The sequence below is a fragment of the Musca domestica genome, unplaced genomic scaffold, assembly GCF_030504385.1.
Source record: "Musca domestica strain aabys unplaced genomic scaffold, Musca_domestica.polishedcontigs.V.1.1 222, whole genome shotgun sequence".
Taxonomy (NCBI): domain Eukaryota; kingdom Metazoa; phylum Arthropoda; class Insecta; order Diptera; family Muscidae; genus Musca; species Musca domestica.
The window spans coordinates 246,171-268,317 of NW_026712264.1; the positions used below are offsets into that span (position 1 = coordinate 246,171).

The window sequence follows — 22,147 nt, forward strand, 5'->3', positions numbered from 1 at the left end:
TTTTGTTGAATCATATTTCAATTTCTCCATAAATTTTAATTTTTTTTTGCAAATATATTAAAAATATTGAGTAACAGCCTGTTTTTTGTAAAAAAATACTTTTACTTCAATCTTTCGTTTTCAAACGTATTATTTTTAAATTTGGTTATCGTTTATTTTAGTAAAGCTTTGATATGTAATACTTGCATAACCATTAGTTTGTGCATTTTTTATTATAACTCATTAGAAATGGTGTTGTTTGTTGTAACCCCAATAAATTCCCAATTTTCAACAAAATTGGAAAATGTCAAAAAAAGTATTTGCAAAATATGGGCATGTTGGATGCGTTCGCAAAAAATTGATGTCCTAAAATAATTTGGTCCGAAATGTACATATCGTAATATTGCTACAAAACTTAGATCATGTTAGAATATAAACCTCCCATATAAGTAGCCAACATATTGGAGATCATAAAAGTACTTCAAATAATAGCAACGAATTACTCGAATTTGAGTGGGAGTACTCTTACGAGTAAGGAAGAAATCGGTTATGCCATATTTTTCTATGGGTGAAGAAAATCTGGTTCAATAATTTTCAATTTTTTTTGTAAGTGGAAAACCAACTTGAGGAGCTTTGTCAGTTAATGTTTAGTTCTCTCAATTCATTAAAAAGATACCATTTTATTTCACCTTATTTTTTTAATTGAGTTTGCACTAATTTGATCTGGAAGTGATACATTTCAAGATGGGATTACGAAATGAGATCAATTTAATTCTACTAAGCATGTGTGCATCTATTTATTTAGATTCCTACGATATGACATGATTATGTATAGTTGATGGAAACTAAATGTCTGAATGGAAACATCTGACAAGAAAAACGATGATAACTTATCAATGGTGACTTTCCACTAAAGCCACACAATTGAGGCGGCGTCGCTTATCTGTTTACAAATAGTCTAACATATCTACCGCCTGTAGGGTATATCCCATAGTCGTTGATAATTCGCCAAGAAGATTATCAGCGGTGTTTAGTGCGAAATGGCAATATGACGAATTATGATTTACGTTTGAAATCTATAACAGCGGTGGTGGTGCTGATGGTGGAATATTTAACATTCAAAATAGCGGACAAAACTTAAATTCAGTTGTTTTCTTAAAATCGTCCAGTGAAGGTCGTACAGTGTGCCGAGTGTGTGGTACACTTTCTGCGAAAAGGAAAAGAAAAATATTCGGTGAAGAAGTGAAAAGAAATCTAGAAAAAAAGAAAAAAAAAAATGGGTGGTGGTTCAAACGGCGTAGAAGTTCAGATGGCAAATGAAAAACCCACGAATGGCATAAAATCTCCTGCCAATGCATCAACAGTAACAACAACGACAAATGGAGCCAACAAAGCCATTATCAAGGAAAATCTAAATGGCAAAATTGTCATACCAAGTGCAAGTTGTAAAATTCCTTCTCAGTTTGAGGCAAATGGTGAAATTATTGATCCCCATTGTGATCCTAAAAATCCTCAAAAGATCTCATTCCATGACATTACTTCGGCTGCGTTTTTAATTAAGGATGGCATTGAGAGGACACCGTGTCCGGTAAGTGTTTTTTTTTTTTTGAAATTGAAAGGAAATTCAAATAAGATGTGTTTTACATTTATTAATATTTCTCAACAGCGCTCCACGACATCAGATTCCTATGGCATGGACTTATATTTGAAAAAAGATTTCCTTCAATACACAGGAAGGTAAGTTATTAAAAGATTTTTTCGAATCTAATATGAAATATTTAAATTAATTTGTTGTGGCGGTTAAGTTTTTATACCCTACAACACTTTGTGTTGGGGGTATTATAAGTTTGATTGGGCCAAAAATTATATAACACCTCGAAATATTGATTTCCCACATAGGAAAGTATATATGGATCTTCCTATCTCGCCGAGCTGAGTCGATCTAGCTATGTATGTCCGTCTGTCCGTCTGTCCATGTTAATTTGTAATCACTCTACAGGTCACAATTATGGCCCGATCTTCACGAAATTTAGAATGTAGGTGGGGTTTGGACCAGAATAGAACCCTATTGCTTTTGGAGATGATCGGCAAATGTTTAGGGGTTGAAATGGACCAAATACTGAAAAAATGTCGGATTTTGCAGTAGCTATACAGGTCGCAATTATAGACCAATCGACGCGAAATTTCGCATGTAGATAGAGTTTAGGGCGGGGAAGAAGCCTACTGATTTGGGTGGTCATCGGATAATATTTAGCGGGTAAAATAGACCATATCTTTTGTGATGAAAAAAATCAAAATTTTTCATTAAACCGTGAATATTTTAAATCCCGACGAAATCACAAAGCCATCACAAGGTTACTTCTGATCTTTACATTGATGTTAACATCCATCAAATCGGATATATAGCAAAATATGTGCGATATATATGTCTATCAAAGAAGATATGCTTGAAAGATCTCTTATATGTCGAGAACGGCTGAACTGATTTTGACAGTTCTCATTAATTCAGAATGGTCTCTTGGCAGGAAAGAAAAAACGTCTAAAAAATCGCCTAAAAATATCTCTCTAAAGATGAAAATTTTGATTTTGTAAAATTTTCTCATATTTTTTTCAATTTTGTCACATTTTTGGCATATTTTCATTTTGAATTAAATATTTGGTAATATTTCTACAGCTAACAAAACTAAGTAGTTAGGATATCAGGATATCATATACAGATCTCATTTATGGTCCGATCCTTACGAAATTTTGCATGGGGATAAGATGAGGGTCAAAATAGAAGCCTACTCTTTTTGAAGATGATCGCCATATATTTAGGGGTTGAAATGGACCAAAAAACTGCAAAATTGTCAGCAGGTCGTACTTATCGCCCGATCCTCACGCACATTTGAATGGGGGTTACCGGACATTGCAAAAGCCAAGCAGTTTCGGATGGCCATCCAAAAATATTCAATGTGTGAAATAGTTTGCCAACTTTTGTAGACAAAATACGAAAATGTCCATTCCAGTGACTTTTTGGAGAATTCACAAATACAGGAAAGACGCACTTCCGACTATTTCGTTAACGCTGATTTCGTTGAAGAATATAGTCAAATGTCTGTATCTCATATAGATGCATTTCAGTCAAAAACCAATAATAAATGTTAATCTTTTGCCACTTTTGAGAGGTTATAGATCTTTGGGAAATATTGGTTCCAGATCTAGGAACTTCTACCAATAAATTGGAAATGAGCAAATTAGTTTAAGTTGCTATTATTCGAAAATTAGAAAACGAAACCTGATGGTTTTCTTTTATTATTTGTCACAATATCTTGTGGAATTCTGTCGAGTATTTCGCCTATATAAACTGTATGGTTTATTATAGTGTTGTAGGGTATTCAACTGTCGGCCCCGCTCGACTGTAGCCTTTGCTTACTTGTTAGAAATGATTTTATATAAAATTATGTTAAGTTGAAATTAACTTTTTTTACTGTGGAGAAACCGTTTGAAAAATGAGTTTGAATTTATTCATCGATTTTTCAGACAGCTATATATGCTCACCCCTTAAGAAAAAAAAAATGTTAACTCTGTTAATCCTATCCAATAATTAGATTACCAATCGTCGTTCGCCATAAATATTTTAAATATTATTACAGTACACTCTTTGTGAAAAATAGCGGAGGAGTATGGCAAAATTTACAGAATCGTTCATGGTTAACGAAGGAAGAAATACAACAGCCTTAGTTAGCTTTATTTAAGATTTTGAATTGGATCTGTAAATTTAATATTCAAAACTAACATATTTCTGGACCAAAATGGAGTAAATGTTTAGCCAAAGATGAAGAAGAGTAAGAAGAGGACCTCTTAGTTCAAACTTTCGAAAATGGTTTTGTTGGGATATGGAAATTTTGGTCCTAATCAGGAGCTTCCTTCAAAAGTTAAATTGTGTACCATCGCCGCTTGGTTAGAGTTTTTGTGTTAACTGGACTTTATAAGCCTTACGACCCAAGACTTTATGCAAAATTCGTTGTACTGACGCTTTAATAGGGTACAGAAATAATACCGGCAACTGTTCTTCAGAGACGTGCACGGATTTTATTTTGCTCGACAACCCAAAAAATGTTAGCTGCTTACTATTTTTTGCAACGATGGCGTAGTTGTTAATTGTCAAAATAAAACCTCTTGTTTGAAAACGCAGTATGTAATTTATGATTTTCAAATATAATGTTGACCGTTTGTGAGGCTTGAACCAGAATATATGAACCGATTATCTAATCTATACACAGTATTTCATATAAGCAGAAATATTAAGATGAACAATTTCTATGAAAATCGTTGGAACATTTCTCATTTTATGAGTGTTGCGATTAATTTATTATGATCCGAGGAACCGGAATTTATTGTGATCCGAGAAACCGGAAGATGTGACCCATAGGTTTTACATTTGATTTAACGATTCGGAGGAGGAGAGGCCGGCTACTTAAAAAGTTTAAAATTTGGAAAACTTGGGTTCGTGTTAGCTGGACATACCTAGAGGAGAAAAAAGTTTAAAATTTGGAAAATTTGGTTCACGTTAATCGTTGTCGGACATACCGAGAGAAGAGTGAAAATCTCCAAATCTTACAAAATGAAATAAATTGAGAAAACTTAGGTTCGCGTTAGCCGCTGTTGGACATACACGGAGTAGAACATCTAAAGACGCGACCGAAGGCCGGCTACTTACAAAAAGTTTAAAATTTAGAAAACTTGGGTTCGCGTTAGCTGGAGGTGAAAAAAGTTTAAATTTACAAAAAGTTTAAAATTTACAAAACTTAAGTTCGCGTTAACCTGTGCCAGACATACCCAGAGAAAAGAGAAAATCTCAAGCCCCGGCCGGAGGCCGGCTACTTACTAAAAGTTTAAAATTTAGAAATCTTTGGTTCGCGATAACCGGTGCCGGACCTACCCAGAGGTGCCGGACCTACGCGAAAATCTCAATTTTTCCGTATTTTGAGGAATTTATCGAATTTCTAATATTATTCGTAAAAAATCTGGTATTACGAGTTCGTAAAGGGTTCTGCATCATGTGGCAGAATATTGACTATATTGCTCCACGTTTTCGTATATCCCCAATATACATAATTGTACCTCAACAATATTCAGTAATTTTACGACCGGAATAATATAAAATTAGGTATTTAGAGTTCATAACGGGTTCTACTTTCTGTTTCTGGATATTGTCTATATTGGGCCAAATTTTCCTATTGGTCCCATATAATAGTACCTACCGATATTTGGCATTTTGACTTTTGATTTTTACCACAGTTTTTAGCGGAATAGATTAAATTTCGGTAGAGCAAATAGAAAGGTGGGTACTAGCTACCGATATTTTCAAAATTTATTAATACGACACAAGGCAAGGGGAGTATCATCTCTTTTCAAAACATCGAACATTACACGATTTTGGTAAAATATTGGGTCAGGTATTAAATTGGAAAACATAGGTCCATTTCCTTTGCTACCTCCTTCACACAGGGAGTAAACTTATGTGAGGTAAATCGTGAAACCTATGATCGTTGCGTATTGTGACATAAACCTTCAAAATATCGAAAATCGGGAGGGGGCTATAGCCATTAGTGGACCTGTAGCGAACACCTTTTCGCAGGAAGAGAACAGACTTTCCCAGAACCCTAATTGTTAAGTTTCAGCTCTGGATTAAACAATATGAATTCTATTGTGATTTCAACAGAAAGACAGACTAACATCGCTAAATAGCCTTATAATTTTAATCTGATTAGAAATATGTATACCTATTTTGGTTTCCGACGATATTTCGAGGAATGACATCTTACACATACCCTTCATTGTATGGTGGATGGTACACAGTGTAGGGTGTAAAAATGGTCGTAGACTGAGGATATATATTTACCTAAGTTTTGCCGATTAACATTCAAGTCCAGAGTCAAATTCTAAGTTCGTTAGTCTGTTGGATTTACAAATTATGATAGGAAACAGACATTTTGGAATTTAAGTAACAGAATTGTAATCAAGTCAAAATCGAAAATGCAATTTGTTAGTTGCATTGTTGGCTTCAATTTAGCAGCTTGTGTTCTCAGTGAAAAAAAAATGTTTGATAAAGGACACTTTTTATTAATTGGAACCTACGATCTATCTAACTATACACAGATTTCAAAGATGATGTCTCTCATTAATAAAAAATTGTTACATATATAAAAATCAGTTTTTAGAAAAACGCTTTGATAAATTAATTTGTAATTTGATTTTACACAAAAACTTAAAAAAGTTGCTGGTCAATTATTTTCAAAAGTGTCACTAGATATCTGCGTCAAATGCGCAAGCGTGGTTTGAATTATTTGAGTGCCCCATATAATCAAAATGCCGTTTTGATGAATTATGTCAAACTTCATAACCCTAACGCCTTGAATTCTACAATATGATAATTGGATGGAATGATAAAGTAAGTTGAATAGAAACAAGTAAGCAAAGGCTATAGTCGTGCGGGGCCGACCATGTGATACCCTACAACACTACAATATGTTAGAAGCACCCTTATTTCCAAGTCCATTTTGGAAGATTTCCCTTTTGAAATTTTGTCATGGAGCACTGCCCAGATATTGCCCTTTCCATTTTGACCAGGGACATTTGAGGCTCTTAATATTTTGTTATCATCTCCAAAAGCAAGAAGCCGCTCTGCACCTACAAATATAGACCCATCTATATGATTTGCAGCATAAAAAACCAAAAGTTCGCCTTTTGTGTATTTCGGATATCGCCTGTAAGTAATATATTTTTTTTTTCACACAAAAGTAGTGGCCCATTCTACCCGCTGTCCGAAACCCTAACTACATGCGAGATTTCGTGTCCTTTGGTTTCTATTTGCGATCTTATAATGGCTGCAAAATCAGGAACATTTTTAGTTGTTGGTCCATTTCAATCCCTAAATATATTGCGTTCATCTTTTAAAACAATAGCTCATTTGAGCCTAACCCTATCCTTCTGAAAATTTTCGTGAAGATCAGACAATAATTTCAATCTGTATATAATAACCCCAACCCGTGTTGTAAGGTGGAAAAATTTTACAAAATTTACATTTCAAAATTATAAGTCAAACTGAAAAAATCGCATGCGATAAAAAATAAAAAAAATCACAAAATGTTACAAAATCTATAATAACATCATTATTGGCACAATTTTTTGCGATTTTTTTAGATTTTGTTCTCCTATGCCAAAAAGGCATTCTGAATTGACAAAATTTGTCAAAATCGGTCCAGCCATTCTTGAGATATAAGCATTCTAACTAACATCCCCTTCCTTTGTATATACACATTGTATATATTTCGCTATATATATCCATTATATTTACTATCGGCATCTACGTAACGGTCAGAATTGACCTGTTCGTCTATTCGTGATTTCGCCGGGATTAAAAATATTCGCGGTTTAATGGAAAATTTGACTTTTATTTAACACAAATGTTGTGGCCTATTTCACCCACTAAATATTACCCGATGACCATCAAAATTGGAAGGCTTCTGCCCAGTCCTAAGCTCTAGCCCCATGCTAACTTCCGCTTTGATTGGTCTATAATTGCGACCTGTAGAGCAACTGCAAAATCAGGATTTTTTCAGTTTTTGGTCCATTTCAACCCCTAAATATTATGCGATCATCTCCAAATGAAATAGGGTTCTATTCTGACCCTAGCCCCACCTCCATTCTAAATTTCGTGAAGATGGGGCCATAATTGCGACCTGTAGAGTGATTACAAATTAACATGGACAGACGGACGGACGGACATACATAGCTAGATCGACTCAGAGAGATAGGAAGATCCATATATACTTTCCTATGTGGGAAACCAATATTTCGTGGTGTTACATAAATTCTGGCCCAATCAAACTTATAATACCCCCAACACATAGTGTTGTAGGGTATAAAAATCAGTTTTTAGAAAAACGCTCTGATAAATTAATTTGTAAAAGTAGCTGGGCAATTATTTCCGAAAGTGTCACTAGATATCTGCGCCAAATGCGCAAGCGTGGTTTGAAAACTCAAAATGCCGTTTTGAGGATTTATGTCAAACTTCATAGCCCTAACGCCTTGAATTCTACAGTATGATAATTGGATAGAATAATAAAGTAAAATGCATAGAACAAATAAGAATTACTAACTGGAAATATACATTTTATGAGTTATGCCACTCTTTGAGTAAATTACCGGTTTCTGTATATTCAGAGGAAATATAGGAAATAAAAATAGTTTATAAAAAAACAAACACAGCCATGAAACGGAATGACTGGACGTCTGCATTGCATTACCTTTATGTTCCGTCTCATAGTCCAGACGCATATAATATAATCGTCATGGTTTTTTCCTTATCAAATAAATGTCTGCCTCTCTTTATTCATTATGACAATCAGTTTATAGTACGGTCAATGGAAAAAAGTTTTCCAATCAGCCACGCTTCGTATTGCATTCTAGTATCGGCAGACATTTCACGTTTCATATTCTTTTTTTTTTTAAATCCGTTGATACAGGAAAATGGAAATGGGTGGAAAATTATGGGGAGCAAAGTTCAAGTTTTTCTAATAAGTAAAGTGGGAAGAAATTTTAAATTTGTGTTTCTACACAATACACTAAAAAAAAGTTAAATTTCTTTTGATAACAAAGGCTAGAAGAACTACATCGAAATATATCATTTTCGAACTTGATCTTGATAAGCATTAGTTTAGAGCAAAGTTTGCATCATAAGAAAGCTTATATATACATGAATGAATATTGAATTAAAAATAAAGATTTTATTCAAATACATAAATATTTAAAAAATATGTATTTCAAATACATATTTCAAAATCATTATATAAATGTATTATATTTTTGACTAAATAAAATGACTTTTCAATAAACTTGAAAAGTAATTTTATTTAGTCAAAAATTTCTTCTCGTTTAATTTTATATTAATTATAATTAATTTTAATTTTATATTAATTATAAAAAATAAATAGTTCCGCTCCCATATTTAGCACCCAATACAAAAAATGCGATAAGAAATGGTAATTAAGACATTTTTTACTAGATTTCATTTTAAAATGCATTCAACTGTGGCTATACGTGTGTGCCGTTTCATTTTTTATTTTAAATAGGACAAAGGTCCACGGCTCTAAATAAAACGCCGAGATATCATCGCTGGCGAATTTTGCTTATGTTTGAATTTTGTTTCTCAATGTTAATTAGTCAACAATGGCAAATTACTCGAAAAATTGTTTGAGTTTGAAATCCGCTTAGTTCTGGATTTAAAACGTGTCAAAACAACAATTCATAAACAAAGGGAGAATATAGACCATATCTGTTTAATTTTTATGTACTTCCCCCTCAGATTTATAACGTTTTTGAGTCGAAAACAAATCTAACAGATATGACATACATTTTTCACATTTTTACAAATAAGTAGTATTTTTAAACATTTGAAACTTTCAAATATTATCTAAATGGTTTCGGAATCACATCAAATTCGTCGCCATTTCTAATTACTTATGTTCGGTGCATTTTCCACCAGAGAAAAGAATTTGTTCGATTGAGATGAAATTTTCCACAAATCATCGAATCATATTTGGATACAGCTCCCATATATAGTATCGTCTGATTTCGTAAATATTGCGCACCAAATGCGTAATATCAACCCGAAAATGAATTTTAGTACACAAGGTCAAGCTCAGTCCAGAAGTATGTCTGGAAATTTTGTTTCAAATTTAGATATATCAGTTCAGATTTAGATATAGCTCTCACATATATTTTCGTTCAATTTCAATTTTAATGCCATATGTGTAATATTCGTCCAAATTGGATGGATTTCGTCCCATCCGATCGAATTCAGTACTTCAAATTTGGTGAAAATCGGTTCAGATGTAGTTATAGTTGCCATATGACACATTCGTAATATGCGCTCAATGATATTTGGAACCAGATATCAGATACGCCTCAGAAATAACTTTTCCAATTTTTAGATTTGGATATAGCTTTTATCTATATATATTTATCTGATTTTAGGTTTATTGTGCACAAAATGGTTAACATCAGTCCAATTGAAGTGGATTAGCAGGAAATTCTTCGAAGTTGGTGAAAATCGGTTTAGATGTAGCTATAGTTCCCATAGTTATGTTTTATGCGATTTGATGTTTAGGTCCCTCACATTCATACCACAATAACATTTGGTACCAGATTTAAGATACAGTTTAGAAATACCTCCACCAAATTTCAGCCAGATCGGTTCAGATTTGCACATATAATGATTAATATCAGTCCATATATAATGCAATAATGGTTAAATTTGTCATTCCATTTGTAACATCTCTAAATATTCGTCATATTTATGACCAGCATAAAATTCTACATCGATTTAACGATGTCCGTCTGTGTGATGAAATCAGGATACAACCCACCATATTTGTCGCAGAGCTTTACAATTTGGCACAGTAGTTTGTATTGTGTCTAAGATCGTTGGTATTGAAAATGAGATATATCGGTCCACGTTTTGGGATATCTCCAAAATAACGGTACCTACCGATATTCGGTATTTTGACGATTTTTGCCACATTTTTCCACGGATTTGTCCAAAAAATTGGTATTTTTAATTCGTTGTGGTTTCTAGCTTCGGTGACGGAACGATATTCGCTATTTTGATCATTTTTGGCACATTTTTAAACGGATTTGTCTAAAAATTCGTATTTGTAGTTCATGATGGGTTCTAGCTCCGGCGGCAGAACATTGAATATCTAGGTCCACGTTTTCGTATAGCGCACATGTAACGGTACCTTCGGATATTCGGTATTTTGACGATTAAGAAAACATTTTCTAATAGATTTGTATACAATTTAGTACTAGTGCTCCATAAAGGGTTCTATATAAGGGTACCCACTGATATTCGGTATTTTTGTAATCCTAGGCATATTTACCCACGAAATTTGGTATTTATTTCCCGCAATTAATAATCATCCCGCTTTTTGGTATAGCCCCATATTTACCCACGAAATTTGGTATTTATTTCTCGCAATTAATAACCATCCCGCTTTTTTGGTATGGCCCCATACAACGGCTCAAGCTACTTTATTGAGAACTTTTCCTATCGATCTTACTAGTGCTTGTAGTTTAGAGCGGAACACGTTTGAATCCAGAAAAATTTATATACAAATGTTTTCTTTGCCTAATTGTGGAGGTTAATCGGCCTGGCCGAACTTGATGTATTTTTACTGGTAAAATAAACCTTCTCGGGGTTTTATTATGCACTATATATAATGTTTCTATCAAATTTGGTGGAAAACGATTCAAAGTTGGATATACCTCTCATATAATTGTTCCTACTGATTTCAAATTATAACTGCTCTAAAGCCGTAATACGCACTTCATTCAATGATCGATGCAAGAATTGGGAGTTTTTGGGCATTAAAATCGAATTATAAAAAAGGGTACAAATGTCATAATCCAAATTTGTGCAAGTCAGGTCGATATTAAAACATCCCGATATTAATGTTAGGAATAATTCATTATTTTTTAGCTTACTGGTAATGCAGAGAGTATGTAGTTGTCATTACTATGCTATAGTGATACGTGTGCTTACCAATTGTTGGTGGTATCAAAATAGGCCCTTGACAAGAGTCAACATTTTGAAAAAATACAATACAATTTTTTTTTAAAAAACCTCTTTATTTCAGCTTCAAAGAACGTGGTGCTCGCTATGCTTTATTGTCTCTATCCGATGAGCAGAAGAAAATCGGTGTTATTTCGGCTTCGTTGGGTAATCATGCTCAGGTAAGTCCCAAACCTTCATTTTTACGGATTTCAAAATATTTCAACATTTATTTTTTCCACTCTTTAGGCTCTCAGTTATCATGGCTGGAAATTGAACATTCCTGTGACAGTGGTAATGCCCAAGGCGGCTCCGATTATGAAAATTCAAAAATGTCGTAACTACAAGGCCAATGTTATTGTCGAGGGTAAGGATATGGGCGAGGCCAAGGCCTTAGCCATGAAAATGGCCAAAGAACAGAAAATGTTGTACATCAACGGTTACGATCATCCACACATTATGGCCGGTCAGGGTACTATTGGTTTGGAGATTCTCGAACAAGTTCCAAATCCCGATGCAGTTATTATACCCGTTGGCGGTGGTGGCCTCATTGCGGGTATTGCAACGGCCATTAAGGCCTTGTCGCCAAAAACAAAAATAATTGTAAGTCGAAACTTGGCGATTTGTTTGAATTTTTTATTTTAATTTTAAAATCTCCATTCTAGGGTGTTGAATCAGCCAAATGTCCCAGTTTCTCTAATGCCATGGAAAATAATGGCCCCATTCACACACCTATTAAGAATACCTTAGCCGATGGTTTAGCTGTACCCAAAGTGGGTTACAATGCCTTTGTCACAGCCTTGCCATTGATTGACAAAATGGTGGTGGTGAAAGAAGAATGGATTGCCTTGGCCATTTTACGTCTGGTTGAAGAAGAGAAATGTGTGGTTGAAGGTGCTGGAGCTTCGGGTTTGGCTGCCATTTTGGCTGGACAGTTGCCGGAACTGAAGGGCAAGAAGTAAGATTTTCTTAAAGAAAGATAGATATTTTTAAGCTTCGACCAAATTTTTTTTTATAGAGATTGAATGTTGACCAAATTTTTGTTAGATATTAAAATTGGACTGAATTTTCGTTAGAGAAAAATTTTGAACCAATTTTCCGATAGAGATAAAATTTAGACCAAGTTTTCGTCAGAGATAAAATTTGGACCAAATTTCCGGCAGAAATAAAATTTGGACCAAATTTCCGTAAGAAATAAATTTGGACAAAATTTTCTATAGAGATAGAAATCGGACTAAATTTTCTATAGAGATAGAATTTGGACCAAATTTTCTATAGAGATAGAATTTGGACCAAATTTTCTATAGAGATAGAATTTGGACCAAATTTTCTATAGAGATAGAATTTGGACCAAATTTTCTATAGAGATAGAATTTGGACCAAATTTTCTATAGAGATAGAATTTGGACCAAATTTTCTATAGAGATAGAATTTGGACCAAATTTTCTATAGAGATAGAATTTGGACCAAATTTTCTATAGAGATAGAATTTGGACCAAATTTTCTAGAGATATAATTTGGATCAAATTTTCTATAGAGATAGAATTTGGACCAAATTTTCTATAGAGATAGAATTTGGACCAAATTTTCTATAGAGATAGAATTTGGACCAAATTTTCTATAGAGATAGAATTTGGACCAAATTTTCTATAGAGATAGAATTTGGACCAAATTTTCTATAGAGATAGAATTTGGACCAAATTTTATATAGAGATAGAATTTGGACCAAATTTTCTATAGAGATAGAATTTGGACCAATTTTCTATAGAGATATAATTTGGATCAAATTTTCTATAGAGATAGAATTTGGACCAAATTTTCTATAGAGATAGAATTTGGACCAAATTTTCTATAGAGATAGAATTTGGACCAAATTTTCTATAGAGATAGAATTTGGACCAAATTTTCTATAGAGATAGAATTTGGACCAAATTTTCTATAGAGATAGAATTTGGACCAAATTTTCTATAGAGATAGAATTTGGACCAAATTTTCTATAGAGATAGAATTTGGACCAAATTTTCTATAGAGATAGAATTTGGACCAAATTTTCTATAGAGATAGAATTTGGACCAAATTTTCTATAGAGATAGAATTTGGACCAAATTTTCTATAGAGATAGAATTTGGACCAAATTTTCTATAGAGATAGAATTTGGACCAAATTTTCTATAGAGATAGAATTTGGACCAAATTTTCTATAGAGATAGAATTTGGACCAAATTTTCTATAGAGATAGAATTTGGATCAAATTTTCTATAGAGATAGAATTTGGACCAAATTTTCTATAGAAATATAATTTGGACCAAATGTTCTATAGAGATATAATTTGGACCAAATTTTCTATAGAGATAGAATTTGGACCAAATGTTCTATAGAGATAGAATTTGGACCAAATGTTCTATAGAGATAGAATTTGGACCAAATTTTGTATACAGATAGAATTTGGACCAAGTTTTCTATAGATATAACGTTGGGGCCAAATTTCCGATAGAGGTACAAATATGATCCAATTTCAAATTGGACTAAACTCTCCATGGAAATAACATTTAGACCAAATTCTCTATTGAGATAAAATTTGGACCAAATTCAGTATTGAGATAAAATTTGGACCAAATTTTCGATGGCGATAAAATTTGGACCAAATTTCTGATAGTGATAAAATTTTGACCAAATTTTTGATAGTGATAGAATTTGGACCAAATTTTCTGTAGAAATAAAATTTTGGCAAGTTTTTCTTTAGACCCACATGGACTCACATAGATATAAAACTGAACTTGCAAAGATAACTACCATCTTCATTTTTCAACTTTCCAGGGTTGTCGTCCTCCTATGTGGTGGTAACATCGACACAACAGTGTTCGGTCGCTGTTTGGAACGTGGCTTGGCTGCCGAGGGTCGTTTGGTTAAATTCAATGTTGAGGTATCCGATCGTCCCGGTGGCATTCATGAGCTGTGTGAAATTCTCTCAGAACTTGGTGTATCCATTAAGGATATTATGCATGAACGAGCCTGGCTAAAGGATATCTATACAGTGGAAGTTAAGGTGGTGTGTGAGACCAGAGATTGGGCCCACAGTACAGAATTGAAAGAAGAACTGAAGAGACATTATTCGAAAGTGCAATTTTCTGAAGAGCCATTGGCCATACATGAACAAATGATTAATCAAGGCAAGAAGTAGAAACGCGAAGTCCTTGTAGCATAAAATCCTTGTTATTATTATTTTTATAAAAATGTATTTAATCAATAAATTATTATTTATTTAAGTAACTACTAAAATTTGTTTGTTATTATTCTTCCTCCTCCTCCTCCTCCTCCTCTTCTTCTTCTTCCTCATCATCATCACTTGCTTCTTCCTCAGATTCATGAGTTTCATTTTCATAATCACCCAAATGCTCTCCCATATCCACCAACTGCAGTTCCTTTTTGAGCAAACTTAGGCGATAGGCTTCCTCCATTTCAACACTGGGATCAGTGGTCTCCACAAAATCCATTGGCATATGAGGATATTCCTCAGCTGGATCTGGTATTTGTTGCCATGCCATATTACGTGCCACATACTTATGACCCCAACCCAAATAAATGGAATCGCAAAGATCCTCAAAAGCAAAGGAAAAGGCTCCTGGCCATAGATTGGATCTCATTATCAGAATACGTTCATTTTTATTGGTAAAATTGCTGGTGAAACGTCCAACCCATGGCACCGGAATTTCGGGGTTTACATCTCGAGAACAAGGACTCAATATCGATGGTCCATATTCACGTAAATCAGGTTCTTCAAGTTCCTCTTCTTCTCCGCCTTCTTCGGAATCGGTTTCTTCGCTTTTGTCCTCTTCATCGCCTTCTTCTTCGTTGTTATCTTCTTCTAAACCCATTTCTGCAAGCTCACGTTGTTTCTCCAAGCGTTTAAGTTCCCGCTGTCGTTCACGTTTTGCCTTTTCCTCATCGAACCAAACAACACGTCCTTGTTTTAAAATGTTGGGCCTTGTGTGAAGCCATTGCGTGGCTTCGGTTAAGGTTTTTAAAGATAACGGATTATAATTTTCATTCTTGACCAAAACAATATCATTATCTGAAAATTGGTTTTAAATTTAGAAAATTTTTTATAAAACAATAACAATAGAATAACTTTTTGCATCTAATTTTGAATAATTTTAATAAAGATATGTTTATTCAGTCCCTAATCGGAACCCCCCTTCTGAAATCATCATGCGTATCATCTGGGTAGAAGAATACAAAATGTCGGGTTTCGTATGAACCCTTGTGAGTTCTAAAACACGTTTTTTAAACAAATAAACCTTATATGTATTTTCAAGGTATTTGAATTGAAGGAAGATAAAGTTTTTGTTTTTGTTGGACAATCATACGATTATTTAAAATTTTGACCCAGAGAGAGATAGGGAAAGAAATATAGATAATGCGCCTGACACCCTTGCCTTTCAATGAGATATGTTTTTGGGACAGGTACCGTAAAGTGTAGACCGATATTGTCCATTTTCGTACTTAATTCAAGTTGAATGAAATTAGAAAAAATTAGAATTCGACTGGTTATTGAAAGTATTGATCGTTTATGGGAGAGGTACCAGAAAGCCTAGATCCACATACCCAACTACATATTGTCAGATTTGACTTTACCCTTAGTTTGAGTGTTACATCTCAAGAAATTTTAGTTTGGAAAAAACACATATTACGTCGTGGTTTAAAATTTGACTTCTCAAATTAGAACGATTATTACCATACCTCCGAGAATCGTTCTTTAATCTCTCTCTCAAAAAAAAAAAAAAAAAAAAAAAAATTGGGAGGATATATTTCCCATCTCCGAACTCGATCTAAGTTTGATAAAAATATTACAGAGTGAGATGAAAAAATATGACAACCAAATTCAGACTGCTGTCATTTCTAAGCCACTAGTCCGACAGCTGTTAAAATTATTCCAGTGACAGCTCATTATATTTTTTATAAGGGTACAAAAGCATTTTGGTGAAAATTTTGCTGAAAAAAAGTTCGTAATGGATTTCAAGCGTGATAGTGTAATTTCTTTATATTTTGCTGGAAAACCACAAGTGGCTATCGTTAGAGCACTCCAGCATTTAAATGTGAATCAATCTTTTGTGTCTCGTACCATCGCCCGTTAGCGTGATACTGGTAGCGTAGCCCGACGTCAAGGGAGTGGGTGGAAGCAACATCAGCAGAAATGATTCGAAAAGAACAGAAGCGTCTTGATCGAAACCCGCCGAAAAATGGCTCGTGAGCTGAACATATCGCAATATTCCATTCGGAAAATATTGGAAAATTGGCTCGGGGTAAAGTCATTGAAATTCCAAAAAGTGCAAGAACTTACACCGCAACGGCAATAGAAAGAAAGAAAATAGGCTTACAAGAGCTAAAGAGTCGCTTCGCTTGGCCGAAAGTGGTGACCTGCCGAATTTGGTTTTCTCCGATTAGAAAACATTTGATGTCCAGCAGTTTGCAAACAACCAAAACGATGGTGTTTACTTGCCAAAGAGGTCAGCTGAAAATGTGCACCTTCGGTTGGCCACCAGAACTCAAGCGTCAGCCATTATCATAATGGTGTGGGCCGCCATAACAGCCGATGGGTGCTCTCCTCTCGTATTAATCGACCGTGGCATCAGAATAAATGCAGAATATTATCGCGAAAATATTCTGGACGGTGTATTAAAGCCTTGGGCACGCAAACATTTTGGCCACAGACCTTGGTCGTGCCAACAGAACTCAGCACGCACCACCCAAGAATGGTTACAAAATGAGGTTCCTCGCTTCATTTCCAGCGCACAATGACCCCCAAAATCTCTGGATACCAATCCGTTGGACTATTGTGTCTGGAGTGTTTTGGAAAGTAAGGTTGGCACTAAAATATACCAAAGTGTCGATCACCTCAAGCAAGCGCTTCGCCGGGAATGGGCCAAAATACCGCAAAGCAACATTCGGGCAGCGTGTGTAGGTTTCATTGGCCGTTTGAAGGCCACAATTCGTGCCAAAGGTGGCCAATTCGAACAAATCTATACATATTTTAAAATTTTATGCTATTTCCGACATTTCACTTCAGACTGAATTCAGCCAAGAAGCAAGTACTTTAAATTTTGGTGAAAATCGGTTCAGATTTAGCTATAGCTCCCATATGCATGTTTCAGCCGATTTGAAGTTAAAGCCCACCACATGAGTAGTATGCACTCCACAACAATTTATTTTTATACCTGATATTAGATACAGCTCGAAAATACCTCTGCCAAAATTGTATCGATATCCGTTCAGATTTTTTTATAGCTTCAATATACATCTTTATCCGATTTTATGCTTATTGTTCACCATATATGTAATATCTGCACAAATTGGATATATTGGTTCATATTGAACCGAATTTTTCCATTTGCTGAAACTCAGTCCGGTTTATTTATTGCTTCAATAAATATTTTTTAATATCATTTTTTATCGAAGTCATATCATGCACTAACTATACAGCAATATTATTTTGTACTAGAGGTACAGAATCCTCCGTCAAATTTGTTGAATATCGATTCAGAGTTGGATACAGTTCCCAAATTTTGACTACTCTAAAGCCATGATACGCATTCAAATTAGGTTCATAGTTGGTATGATCTACTTCACATAAACTTTTTTTCGTCCCTTTTTTTTGACCTTTCCATACTGTGTTTTAAGTAACCAGTTCTCTTAAATCAAAAGTTTATCAAACAAAGCAAATCAATTAATTATTTTTTCCGTTACCTGGTTCTTCATCTCCCTCATCTTCTCCTTCGCCAAAAAAGGTACTTGCATTTCCTTCGTCTTCTTCCTCTTCACCCATTTCATCATCAACTATACCATCAAAAAGTCTTTTCTCACTTTTCGTCATTTTGCGATAATATCCCTTGGGAGCTATTTGGGTCCCAGCAGTAATGCGAGCAATCATTGCCCGCAAATAATGTTTCTCTTTGCCCGGAAAACAGGGATATGAAATAATATCAGCTTCCAAATCACCGGTTAAAAATTTCTTAATTAGGCGAGACACTGCAATTTGTTTGGGTGTACAAATCGGCAGCTCAATCCACTCATCTGAAAGGCAGTTCACCACAAAATATGAAAAACGATTAACTCCCTGACCTATGGGTTCGGGAGGTATATCGAAAAGTTCTTCGCGCCTCACAGTGGGAATGGGCATAGCATTAGGTTTCATATTTTCCAGTTCATCGTGGGGATAATTTTCCCAACCTACCGATCCTGGTATTAGCTCTGGACCTATATGGGAGGGTAGTTTTACTTCGTCTGGCATTCTCCATTGATTTTCGGCAATTTCCTTATGCATTTGCAGAAATCTCGAATCGATTTCTTCGTTTGTCAACAGGGCTTCGACAATGTAATACGACGACTTCAGGCCATTAATCATGCCCCAAAAACGGCACTGCCTAATGGAGGGATGTGTCTGGATACGATCCATGGAACAGGCCAGCTGGAATATATCTTCAGAGGAAATGCTAAAACCACATTGGTTCCAATAGAATTGTAAATATTGAACACGTTCATTGAAAATTCGAATTTTATAGGGAAATTCTGGTTTTAATTCCAGTTTTAGGTTTTCTTCTTTTTGGAGTTCCTCTTCCAGATCTTCCTCGGAGATGCCAGGTTTGGTATAATCGACTTGGGGTAACTTCATGGACATCAGCTGTTTCTTTGCCACCTGATATAGACGATGTTCTTCGTATACTCCATTCGGAGGAAAGCGTTCGGGGAGATGTAGTTTCTGCTCACGAACATTGCGACTGAACTCTTCGAAAAAATCAATGACATTTGGTGGCCTCTCGTCTATGACACGTTTTATGATGTCCGATAAATGATCGAAACTGTAAAATATTGAAATTAGAAAATTCAAATTTTCGAGGTCTTAAGGAAGAGTGGACTCTTCCAATCAAAACTTGTTGCTACTCACAGATTATCGCCACTAATACTGCTGTATTGCTGCATTATCGATTTGGCCAATGCCAATTCATAGTCAATATTTGGTGCTGCGGGGCGGGATAATTTTTGTTTCCGGCAATCCTGATTGAAAAGTGCACTGCTAATTAGGGAGGATGAAGAAGAGCTCGATATTATCACAGAGGGACATTGCACAAACGATTGTTTTGAAGTTTGTTTTGATATCTTCTCTTCAGATTCTGCACATGCTGGCTGTGCTCTGGGAAAGGGATAGTCACCACCAATTTTAACACTACTGGAAGTATCTGTTGGTATAAAATCCCCACATGAGAAATTCGTATCCAAATTCATGATTTAAATCGGCTGTATGGGTAAATATGTATGTTTTGGAGTTTGAAAGTTAATAGAAATAAAAATAAATTATTTTTAATGGAATTGACGTCGATTGGATTGGTAATGGCAACAAATCTGAAAATTTTAATAAAAATTGTTCAGACGTAGTCCAAAAACAATACTCGATATTTCGCGATTCGAAATATATTTCTAATGGCCATAAAGTTATGGCTTTGAATGGATGGAAATATTGTCATATTATGTCCTCCAATATAAAATTTGCGGTACACAAACGTTATCATTACAATTTGTAATTCTTCCAAAAGGTCGTTTAAGACTCTTGATCAACGTAAAATTCTCCAAGTCCATGTCCTTAACAAATCCACATAGGAAGTTAAAATCTCACACAGAGTTACCGCCAAGTCAATTCAAATCGGCTTTAATAATCCTTCATTATTTTCCTGCATTTTTATACCCTCCACCATACTATGGAGGGTATATTAATTTTGTCATTCTGTTTGTACTCATGTCAGACCCAACAAAGTATTCATATTCTTTATCAGCGTAAAATTCAAAGACGATTTAGTCATGTCCGTCTGTCTGTCAGTGTGTCTGTCTGTGTGTCTGTCTGTCCGTCTGTCTGTCTGTTGTAATTACGCTATCTTTCGAACAAATTGAGATAGAAGGCTAAAATTTTGCACACATGTATATTTTTCAAGTAGGCAGGTTCGTAAATGGGCCATGTAGGCCCCATATAACGGTACCTCCGGATATTCGGTATTTTGATTATTTTAGCGACATTATTTACCGGGATTGTTTCAAATTTCGCATGTGAAGTTCGTAATGGATACTTCAGCCCATGTTAGAAAATTGTCTGTGCAGGTTCACGTCTTCGTATAGCCTCCATATAACGGTACCCTCCGATATTCGGTATTTTGATGATTTTAGCGACATTATTTACCGGAATTGTTTCAAATTTGGTTTTTAAAATTCGTAATGGATACTACATCCTAAGTCAAAAAATGAGTAATGTAGGTCCATGTCTTCATACAGCCCCCATATAATGGTACCCCCGATATTCGGTATTTTGATGATTTTAGCGACATTATTTAACGGAATCGTTCCAAATTTGGTATTTGAAGTTCGTAATAGATACTGCAGCATTAAAAAGAAAATGGGCTATGTAGATCCTCGTCTTCGTCCATGTCAGAAAATTGTCTGTGCAGGTCCACGTCTTCGGTATTTTGATGATTTTAGCTACATTATAAACAGATTTTTCTTCAAGTTTAGCATTTAAATATTGTAATAATTTATGACAAAAGTTGTCTATGCAGGTAAACTTCGTCGTCGCATTCGGTATTTTTAAAATTTTAAATGAATTTTTAACGGATTTTTTTTTTTGGAATTTGCCAAAATTTGTACCAAATGGTGGAGGGTATTAAAAGTTCGGCCCGGCCGAAGTTACAGCTTTTTTACTTGTTATACACTCAGCGTGATACGACCAAAACGTGCCTCATCGAAATGACGGTTTTAGACCCTAGGTTTATTTGTATCAAATCCGTTTTAGGACATTTGAAGTCGATCTAGCGATGTCCGTCAGCGATTCCTTACAACTTACTATATCTAAATATTTCTCTCGACCAAAAGCCTGGGATGAATAAAATTGGATATAAATGTTCGATTTTCTTGTAAATTTGCCCATACCAATATTTATACCCGACACCACATAGTGGTAGGGGTATTATGTCTTTGTGCATTTGTTTTTAACAAGGGAGAAGGAAGCTAGATAGACCCATAGTTACTTTTGAGGATCTTCATAGAATCACTTTCTGAGTCGATTTATGCATGTCAGTCAGTCCGTCCGTCCGTCCATTCGTCCGTCCATGTATTACTGTGAACAACACGCAGGTCGCATTTATTATCAGATTGAGATGACATTTTTCCAAACAATATTTGCTTGGCCCAAGGACGAATCTATTGAAATTGGTGATAATAGGATCAGATATAGCTCTCATATATCTTCAACCCATTTTTTATACCCTACAACACTATGTGTTGGGGGTATTATAAGTTTGATTGGGCCAAAAATTATGTAACACCTCGAAATATTGGTTTCCCACATAGGAAAGTATATATGGATTTTCCTAGCTCGCCGAGCTGAGTCGATCTAGCTATGTATGTCCGTCCGTCCGTCTGTCCGTCTGTCCATGTTAATTTGTAATCACTCTACAGGTCGCAATTATGGCCCGATCTTCACGAAATTTAGAATGGAGGTGGGGATAGGGTCAGAATAGAACCCTATTTCTTT

The 22,147-nt window shown here is 35.0% G+C and overlaps 2 protein-coding genes across 2 annotated transcripts; one reads left to right on the top strand and one right to left on the bottom strand.

Annotated features, from left to right (window-relative positions):
* Positions 1 to 1,052: 1,052 nt before the first annotated feature.
* Positions 1,053 to 14,856, top strand: LOC131802696 (L-threonine ammonia-lyase-like). The gene is made up of 6 exons (XM_059123109.1): positions 1,053 to 1,567; positions 1,646 to 1,716; positions 11,664 to 11,760; positions 11,828 to 12,181; positions 12,244 to 12,536; positions 14,395 to 14,856. Exons 1-6 carry the CDS (start codon positions 1,256 to 1,258, stop codon positions 14,756 to 14,758), a joined length of 1,491 nt encoding a protein of 496 aa, XP_058979092.1. The 5' UTR covers positions 1,053 to 1,255; the 3' UTR covers positions 14,759 to 14,856.
* Positions 14,771 to 19,929, bottom strand: LOC131802695 (radial spoke head protein 4 homolog A-like). The gene is made up of 3 exons (XM_059123108.1): positions 19,520 to 19,929; positions 18,322 to 19,433; positions 14,771 to 15,649 (listed from the first exon to the last, which is right to left on the bottom strand). The coding sequence occupies exons 1-3, from the start codon at positions 19,855 to 19,857 to the stop codon at positions 14,868 to 14,870; spliced, it is 2,232 nt and encodes a 743-aa protein (XP_058979091.1). The 5' UTR covers positions 19,858 to 19,929; the 3' UTR covers positions 14,771 to 14,867.
* Between the last annotated feature and the right edge of the window lie 2,218 nt (positions 19,930 to 22,147).